Raw genomic sequence first — 10,288 nt, 5'->3', positions numbered from 1 at the left:
ACCCCGCCGCCTTCGGTTTTCCATTCGGTTTTTCGTCGGTTTTTTAGATCCGTTTTTAGATCGGTTTATTTCCGGTTTAGTTTATTTAGCGAGCGTTCGCTCGTTCGTTCGTTTTAACGAACGCGTTCACCGTTTAGTTACAGAAAATGAAAGTTCGTTCATTAATCTATTCGTCGTTTTTCTTTTTCTCGGATTTTCCGCGATTATTTCTGATCTTGATTTCTGATCCGATTTTCGTTCTAGTATAACTTTTCGCTCGTTTATCGGAATCAGACGATTCAAGCGCCTGGAGTTTTGTCTCGAAACCCTCTTTCCGTTTAACCAACTCAAACAAGTTTTTGCTTCTGTAAAATTTGACCTAGATCCAGATTAGTAAACGAAGCTTGTTTCTTTCGCCGTTTGATTTTCGTTGCTTCGTTCGATTTGATTCTTTTGGCAAACCGGAGTTCTTAAGTTGAACTTTTGGTTAGTTCTCTTATTTGAGTTTTACCTGTGCATTAGTTGAGTACTTATTCTATACTTGTTTGTTTGCGATAGAGTATCCGGAGTGCGCCGCTTGCTACTTTGAATCGCTAGGTTTCGCGGATCATCAGCAAGGCAAGTAACATTTTGATCAGACCTCCTACTACCCAGTTTTTATTGCATTAGATCAATCCTCAAACATTGCATGAATAGGATCTAATTAAATTGTGGGTTTTGGGAGGTAGATGAGGTAGTACCTATTACCTGTTTTATTATCAAACCTTTGAGAGTTACTTCTATGTTTGCTTATATTGCCATGCTATGCTAGTAGACGTGGATTGGGTGAGTGTATCCATGACATATGTGAGATTGATAAATTAATGGTTTATTTAAGGTGGCAACTTAAACACACATCTGGGTGGACTGGGGCACCTGGGTATTCCAGTGATTGCCTGTTTTCTTTTTTATGGACCACCACCCAGGCTCAAAGGGATCATGAGATTATTCATACTAGAGACTTCCGTGTGCAGCCACACGGTACTATGGGCTCTAGCATAGTTGATTAAGTCGTACGAACTCTTACAGTGGTAGACTAGCAGATGTTGGGGAAAGTAGGTGTAACGGTCTACCCGTTCGTAAGGTGCTAGCTCTTCTGAAAGACTATGTCTCGGTCATCCGTTTCTCAAACACCATGTAGTGTGAGAATCCCAACGGAGGAGATCGAGTCTTGTGGGGAAAAGTGCGCAAACCTCTGCAGAGTGTATAAACTAATCATGGTTAGCCGTGTCCGCGGTTATGGACAACTTGAGTATCTAGTACTTGGATTATCATATGAATCTCATCATGTTACTCTAATTAATATTGTTGGGTTTTATATATGATGCTTAATTAGGAATGAGAGGGTGTCTACACTCTCAATGTTTAACAACTACCATGATAGTTAAACAAAATTTATTCCTTTGCAGTAGGGAAAAATTGGCTTTACGCAAAACTATAACCATAGCGCTTTCCACCAGCCAAATATGCATGTAGTATACGAAAATACTCATGTGAGCGCGAGCTCACAGGATCCCGCTATCTGTGCCACTTATTCCCCTCGTGATCTATGCTGCAATTGGTATAGTAATAGGTATATATCCACATACATTATTACTCCATATGTGCAATGGCCCACTACACAGGAAACCCCGTCAGTCAGTGGGGCGGCGGATCAGACGGGGTTGGATGAGGGGAACCGTTTTCTCACGGTAGCTGGTCCAAAGGAGCTGATTTGCTCATTTATGGCAGCACCGGAGGCAGCTACCAATCTTCTCCAGCACACCTCCTCGCACTCATCCTTCTTCATATAGTAGTCCACCCATTGCTCCCCCAGTCAGAGATTGAGAGCGAACTAAACCAGACGAGTGCCACAAATCCTTGCGGGTAGCATGTCTGCGTCCTCATCCTCAAGCGGGCTCGAGTAACTCCCGCCGCTAATCAGCTGCCCTGAGTGCGGCGGTCGGGTCTTCACCTGGATTGCTCAGGCGGGGCAGAATGCAGGCGTTCGTTTCTACAAGTGCGTCTACAAGGACGAGAGTACAATCCATTCGCCATTCCTTCATCTAAGTACTCGTCTGCAGTCAGATCGACTAATAAATTGAGTTTTACTGTCTGATTTGAGTTGCAGGTTGGAATCTGCAACTACATGAGGACCAAGGAGGAGTACCTTGCAGAGTTAAGCTTCCATTTGGGGACGGCACAACAGCTAGGACATGGAAGCAGCCAGGCTGGATCTTCTTTGAACCGCAGAGTCCGTGTTGTCCAGCAGCAGCGCACTGTTCCAGCAGTTGCCCAAGCCTTCAGGGTTAATCAAGCAAGCTCTTCCTCCGCCGCGCTCCGTGTTCTTGTGTTCTTGGATGCTGCCATACTGGTTGTTGGTGTCCTCATTTTCTTGGCGTTGCTGAAAGTAGTCTCCCTCCTTAGCAGGTAGAAGGTCGTCTTGTTGACAGAATAGAAGGAATAATTAGGTAGTCTGTCTTTTGTATCGCAGTGCTTGGTAATCATAATTAGGTTGTGTGTCCTTTGTATCCCAGTGGTTGGTAATGAGAATCAGGAAGCGTGTCATTTGTATCCGAGTGGTTGGTAATGAGATTTGTCAGTGGTTTCTTTTGGAAGACCATTGTTACGATATGTGTCATGCAATTAGTACTCAATTTATGTTCAGATATTTATTTTTGCCCCGACCGTATTTTTGGGCAGAAGTACTAATGTTAGATCTTTGTTCTATAGCCAGTAAAGCGTAATTTTTTTGTGAGGAAACCGGTTACTTAATTAACTACATTAGAACAGGCTGCCGCTGTCACCGGCATGACCGGTGGACGCAATAAATTCTTGCACCTACCCACCGTTCCAGAAATTTACTGACCTTATCTCCAGCCACCAGCCTGCACCCACCCAACAACCCTCATATCACCCCTCTATTTCGCTTGCCCCGGTTTAAGCTCCTCTCCCAAGCGAAGTCGCCGGCGATTTGGCCCACGGCGAACCCATTCCGGCGGGAGATCTACAGGTAAGTGCTCATTTTTTTCAATCCCCTCACCCAACCTTCTACGCCCATCCTCGTCCCACGCATATGACCTGAGCAATCCACCCATTATCTATTCAAATTTGTGCTAGATCAGCAAAGATGGATCTGTTGCACCATTCAATCCCAAAATTCGTGCTGCCGTCAAACTGCTTGTGTGCTGTATCCAGATCTGATTCAACTTATCCTAACGACCAGTCCTAAGTTGTGTTGTAATAATTGTCTTCACCATATTTATTAAGCAAGTTCAGTCATACGCCTCTTTAACCCAACAGTAGCTACTTGAGGCACCAGGCAATCTGATTATCTAGTACTAATCTTCAGTTCAGCATAGTTCGTCGGGCATGGGGAGCAACACATGTACAGATGATTTTACTCCATGTCTTGTAGCAAAAAACTCCATCATTCTTTTATCAGGGTACATTAGTTCAAGCTCACTCACAATTAAAGTGTTCTCAATTGTAGGCACCATGTCTGACGCTGGTAGTTGTGATGGGACCACAGCCTCTGGGGATGCAGTTGATGACAACACCAATAGGCAGCCATTGCAAGCCAATGATGAACAGGCACCTCCTGCTCCAACTTCACGAATATCAGTCAGAAAAGCAGTAGAAGTGATCCAGACATTTGACGATTACAAGAGGTGGCTCATTACTGAAATTGGGTTTGGTGGAATGCTAAAGCTACCTTTGCTGCAGAAGCTCAACCTTAAGTTCAGTGCCTGGACTATGAGCAAGGTCTGCGTCGAGCGCCGAGCAATTGTTCTGTCAGAACCAAGGTACTAAAGTTTTTTGCGGAAGACATCCACAAGGTTTTTGGCATTCCGTGTGGTCACCAAAGTGTTAAAGGGCGCGATGGCTTCATCAAGCCAGAAGCGGTAACATTCATAAAGAGGACGCTAGGGATGGACAGGACGGGAGTGCATAGCCTGCGTGCGGCTGAGGAATTCCTTCTCTGTGACATTTCTGAGGCTTCCAGCAAGATGGAGAAGGATTGCTTCCAGATTGCATTCGTCATATTTGTTATGGGGCATGTTCTGGCACCTACAACAAAACATGATTATGGCACCATAGACTACTGGGGTGCGCTGGCAAATACGGAGAACATATCACAATTCAACTGGTGTGAGTTTGTACTTGACTTTTTGCTAGAGGTAGTCCGGCGGCTTAAGAACGATATGATGGCCAACAATTTGAACACCAATCTTGTTGGTTGCCACTTGTTTTTACAGGTTTGTCTGCTATCTGTGCTGAGGCCACAACAGCCGGCTCATCATCATGGTTTATGTGACCCTTTGTAATGCTTTGTGTGATACATTTCTCATTCACATGGATGCCGTATTAACAACCTTTATATGCAGATATTCTTCCTCGACAATGTTGACCTTGGAATTTTCAATAAGAACCATAATGTCCTTCCTCGCATTAGTGACTTCGACCAAAGCAGCATGAAGAACATGATAACAATGGCGACTGACATTGGGAAGGGCCCCACATCATACTCGAAATGCATGGTAATCTTACTGTTGTTAGGTGACAGTGATGATTGATTCTCCCTCATCATAACAAATGTTTTTCATATGTATCCATGGCAGATTCGTCAAGGTAATGATCTATGCTATGGTCGTTGCAACATTGCTGATTCCACTGAGAGAACATCCAACCAGCCAGTTGATGGCGGCAATACGAAGGAAGATGTTGGCAAGTTCAACAATGACAGGAATGATTCAGCTCATGTAGCATCTTCAGCTGCCGGGAACCTAATGGATGTTCAGACACCACTACGTATGCTTGGACCAATGGACTTTATAGAGCACATGCGGAGCCGATACCCCAGTCTGGTAGGTTTCGCTGCTACGGTTTCTTCTATTTTTTGTATTTTTTTTACTTCCAACAATTGCAATTGGGGCTACTCTCGCCATCTTTACTGAATCTGATGTCGTATGTGGGTTAACTTGTTTGCTGCAGGTTAGGGATGAGTTGAGTTTTATATTGAAGGAGCAGAATGCCAAATGCCAGCGTGAAATCAACACCGCCCGCGCAAATATGCAGGCAGACATGATCAAATTTGTGGACAAACTAATGGCATCGATCAGCAAGAGGTGCATCTGCTGTACTGCTAGAGGTTTTTCTGACTGTCCAGCAAGAGTAGTAGATACATTTCCAGTTGACAGACTGAGGACTCTGGTTGGCCAGAAAATACCAGGTGTCAGGCTCGATATGTCTACTTGCAAAGGTCTCGAACCGTTAACATTGTAATTACCTGCTTTTTGTTTACTTTCATATTGCAATGAATTTGCCATGTGCCGATTTTTTATTATATATGTTAATTTTAAATCCAATTTCAGATGGCAACTCTGAACCGAGGTTCCATGGTGATGACCAGTCAGACCGTCAGCAGAACAAGAGGTCGCGACATGAGGAAGGAGCACTCGCAACAATGACATCTCAGATTTTTCAGTTTGCAAGGCAGACACTGCAGGCTATCAGTGAATTGTTTATTGACCTTCCGAATGATGGAAGCACCACGGCGTTTGGACAAAAGGCAGAGGGACTTCCTGGAAGAAAATATGTCTTCAGATCTGGATTCCAGACAGACCCATGGATCAGGGGTGCTGTCCCACTACCACCGCAGCCGTATGTGTCCCAACAATTGGAAGGGTTCTTTGCTACGACACCGACAGAAGAATTATGCAGGTGCCTATCTCAATGTAGACTCTTCTGGTACATGTTTCTTAACTATAGACATCTATTCACCACGAGGCTGACACTCCATTGTATATATATCCAGGAATTTTCTTGTTCATGAGAATCCGAGGTTCTTACGAATAACGGGTTCAGCGTTGAAATGCCAGCTGGTTGAAGATGAGCTTATCGACCATGAGGTGATGTCAGTCATTATCAGAAGGTATTGTCAGTCTGACCAGGAAGCAGATAAACACTCACCATACTTAACTTGGAGGCACCCAATTGAACCAGAATTCTCGGTCAGCCTTACATAGCTATCGAAATTTTCTACATGTTGTTCTTTAATATACAGTATGGTCATGCAATCACCGACTGATGGATTTGACTAAATGCAGACGCTTGTACTATCGGATCATGATTTCCTACATACAGTGTCAATACAGAAAGCATTGTGTACCGACTCACTCAAATATGACATCACATCAGCTTAGTTGGTATGTGAGTGAACTAGCATTGGCCATTTGATTTTTCTCTTATCATATGCCGACTAGTTGGTCACCTGTTGCTTCATTTCTTATATGCAGTTCTTCACCCCTGTTCCATGGCCTGAAGGATGGATTGTAGTTTTCTGGGACATGGTAGCCCGCCTCATGTTTGTAATTGATCCAATGTACAGCAAGAGAAGCCAACCCTTGACCACTCAGCAGAGAGATGAGATTACAGCTTGGAAGCTACATGATGCCTTGTTTATTTGCTTAAATGAGTATTATGCTGGCTAGCCTGTGAGGAAAGAAGGATGGAAAGTCACGTTCCCCGCACTTGCTGATAGCATTTTTTCTCGGTAATGTGTTTTCTGTCCGCAATTTGCTACCATCATTATGTCAAATGTCATCTGCGGTTTCTTATGGAATTTGTTTTGTGATGATCAGTAATGAGACTGGAGCTTGCGTCGTCCATATAGCCCGCCATTTCGATGGGAAAAAGCTGAAGATGCCCCTCACCAAGGTTGGTTATCTATGTCAGCTAGCCAAATTACGTTTTGAGTCATATTTCTGTGACTCCATTTGCAATTTTTTGTCCTAACCACACCATATCCCGGTGCCATAAAACAACACAACATATCGAAGGTGAAGCGGGAAACGCTGTATGAGTGCATGAAGTTGCAGGGCAATTTCTCGGCCCATGCACGCGATGCTCTGTGGCGCCTTCTTGGACCGTCGGACTCTATATTTGAGGAAGACTGAATCAACAAACTCTAACGGTTGGCATGGAGCTATCCTTATGTTCTTCTGTGTATGTACACCCTAGACATCTGTCTACTTAATTCATCGTAGCCAATGTATGCACCAAGGTCATGTTTTCTACCAGTCCTTACCGCTTTATTGTGATGCAGACAATTTACTAAAGTTTTTATGTGATACTTGAGTGGATATGTTGTGTGTGAACAAATCCACAACTACATTTACTTCACATATCCACATCAAGCGTGCCCGCCCAACCCACCCTGGTTCTAATATGTGCACTCAGATGAGGCGAGCATGCCACGCGCAGCTTCCCACATACATGGGACCGTTTGCCATTTCGACTGTTATTACCAACTTGGATCAATTGGCCACTTCAAACAAATTTTTACGGGTGCAAAGGACCCATTGGCCATCTAACCACCCTTACATGTATGCATGAAGCACTGGGCGACAATTCAAGTCACATATCCCAGGAGATGCCTTGTTCAATCTACTTATTTTTCTAGTTATCCCGTTTTGCTAACGAAATCCATATCCAAATTAACAAGTGGCACGTGATAGTAACACTTGTAAAATTCCCAGTCTACAGCGAATCGAAAGCTTATTCTCTATTTTCCCTTTAATTGCAAAATTCCGCCCACCATCTCCCATGCCATTTTACGCCATGATATAGTCACGCTATGCTAGGCAGTATGCCATATGATTGCAACATCATAATTCATCAATTGCACAGGCTACTACATAATCATTTTACCCACATGCCAAACATCACAGACCTGCTAGCACACAATTGTAAGGTTCACACTTAATTTGTTGTAGTCCACTTATGTCTCACATAATAATCAGGTTCTACATGACTGTCTTCTTACATAAATCTCATAGACAAGTTTGTATTCAACTAGTACATGGCATGCAGACAGTGACCACAATCACCTACACACCTCTTGAACGGGGGGCGCAAGCTAAATTGAGCCAATTCTCGACGCCATGATGTCTTTACTCTTCTAGTACCGGCTAGTACACAAACGGCCATCCTACATATGTGATCCACAATCACTCTGGTACGAACTTAGACATGGCAGCCTACAAGTGGTCACAATCACTCACACACCTCTCACGAGGGGGGTGCAAGCTAAATCGCAACCATTCTTGTCGCCAACATGTCGTCAGGTTTCATCGGCCGGACAACCGTTGGAACCATTACCACACCACATACATGTGGGATGGCAACTAACATTCGCGGTTGTCCTCATATTCAAACAAGATTCTGACCCGTCGCGCAAATACTAGTCCAAAATAAATACTCGCACCCTCTAGCTGTCTAGAACGGCAGGACTTCCTCAAGCATGAAATCTGGGAGCTCTGCCATGTTCCCCCTCATGGAAATAACTTCATACGCAATTGACTGCCGCAAGTAGTTAAGGCGCGCCTGCAAATAATGAACATGACAATTAGACAGGCTTGAATAGCTATTTAGACAGTCGAACAAAAGTTTGAATATTGTCTCATGGTATAATTCTCACTGGGGTTAGCACATTCTGAAGATACAGGCCAGTGTAATTCCTGGTGTAGTTTACAATGTGCAGCCAGCTGTCCTCTCTGCATTTACCATCATCACATCAACTGAATCAGAATGTGAAATGCTGACAGTATATAAATATCTACATTCAGAATGGTTGCATTTTCACCATACATCTCGCAGCTTTCGTGCATGTTCACATTGTAGTTGATTGTCCAGCCCTGAGCAGGGATGTACCAACCAGGGATATTCTCATGTATGCATAGCCGAAGTCCTGCTAGAATGAAGTGTGCATTGTCTTCATGCTTGTACTGCATCTCTGCTATTGGCTCTGAAGTCTCACATGGGTCCATGACCAACAATGTCCTCTCCTCGACGTCCACCACATATAGGGAGTAGCTATCCATCAATGGAACTGGTAGCATGAGCTGCATATTCAAAGTAGTAGATGAAGTTTTTTCCCATCTCACATGCTAATTATGATCTAGGTTCATATACTGAGTACAAATCATCAGATATATATGCATTGCAAGTTGATACCTTCTTTGTCCACTGCAGGCGATATCCGAGTGCCTCATAACTCATCATTATATTCATGAATTCGAAGTCCAAATCATATGACCTGTACATGAGAGCAAGCTGCTGGAAGACGCATCAAGTTATTCAAAGCATCGCAATCTATCAATTCGAGCAGGTTTGCATGATGTCATGTAAGTAATCACTCACCACAAATCGCAAGTCAAAGATATGTCGCCATCTGATCTCCCAGTCACCGTACATAAGATCCTCCTTGTACATAAGCATTCTTGACACAGCCGTCCAACCGATCGTTGTTATGTGCCCACCAGGACCAAATTCGTTCACAAAGTCCTCACCTGACATCACTATCAGGTACGGCACCATGTGTTTGTAACATTTCCTGTAATTAAGAAAGCGCAAAGCCGCAATGCATGTCAGCCCATAAACCAAAATATTCATCTTCAACTGTATTTTATTTCAACTTTTGCTTTACCGGCTACGATTCCTAGAGCTACTTCTGCACATTTTGTCCCAGAATTCTACAACATTCCTTGCAAGGGGCTCCTCATGCTTCAGACCAGCTTTTCCTGGGAATATGTCTCCCTTGTCAGTCATTTCCATCTTCACTATGGTCCTCACCATGCCAACATGCAACCTCAGGTTTCTATTCATACGTCCTGACACCACTCCTACACCCCTCTGTAGAACAACATTTTCTTGACCAGCCAATGTACCTACAGGCACAATCCACATTCATGATGCTGCTGAGACTAACACATGTATATATGTTTTATACCCATATGTAAACTAACCTGGATTGAGTGTTGGTTCTACGTTTGCACCATGTGGACCAGTTCCAACAGCATTCCCTGCTGCCGAGCTTTCTCCTACGGCCCTGACTGCATGTGCAAATTCAACAAATGAGTTAGCCATGTAATGACATTGATCACCGAATCTTTATTCATGTTAGTAGGTTGCATCGACTCACTTGTGATGCCTGGAAATGCATATTCCGTGCTTCTACGAAGTACACCTATGCCTATGGCCACTTGCGCTGGTGGATCCAGTTCTGGAAATTCATGTAGTACAATTTGTCACATGCACGTGGTTGTTGTTAGGTTATGATGTAACAAATTTTGAGCTTACGCATCTTCATGCCCATCTTCTGCAGAATTAGCAACTGCTCCCGATCCTTCTCCGAGTTCCCTCACTGTTTGGAGCAATTACAAGGAGTGTATGAGACATGTCAGAACCGACTTAGGTTAGCGCCAATAATTAATTTTTTAACTCACTT

At 43.8% G+C, this 10,288-nt stretch overlaps 1 protein-coding gene across 1 annotated transcript; it reads left to right on the top strand.

The window, feature by feature from the left end:
* Window positions 1-2,914: 2,914 nt before the first annotated feature.
* Window positions 2,915-4,616, top strand: LOC119332213. The gene is made up of 3 exons (XM_037605393.1): window positions 2,915-3,010; window positions 3,491-4,256; window positions 4,386-4,616. The coding sequence occupies exons 2-3, from the start codon at window positions 3,930-3,932 to the stop codon at window positions 4,572-4,574; spliced, it is 516 nt and encodes a 171-aa protein (XP_037461290.1). The 5' UTR covers window positions 2,915-3,010; window positions 3,491-3,929; the 3' UTR covers window positions 4,575-4,616.
* The last annotated feature ends 5,672 nt before the right edge of the window (window positions 4,617-10,288 follow it).

This window comes from Triticum dicoccoides, chromosome 7A, assembly GCF_002162155.2.
Source record: "Triticum dicoccoides isolate Atlit2015 ecotype Zavitan chromosome 7A, WEW_v2.0, whole genome shotgun sequence".
In the NCBI taxonomy this organism is placed as follows: domain Eukaryota; kingdom Viridiplantae; phylum Streptophyta; class Magnoliopsida; order Poales; family Poaceae; genus Triticum; species Triticum dicoccoides.
Note: the sequence above shows the minus strand (reverse complement) of the source record. Positions and strands in the feature narration are given on the sequence as shown.

Bases quoted from the DNA above. Each gene is read 5' to 3' on its own strand.
- LOC119332213 (XM_037605393.1), top strand. From the start codon at position 3,930: ATGGACAGGACGGGAGTGCATAGCCTGCGTGCGGCTGAGGAATTCCTT. The intron at 4,257-4,385 runs GTTTGTCTGCTA...CTTTATATGCAG, and splicing joins GTTGCCACTTGTTTTTACAG to ATATTCTTCCTCGACAATGT.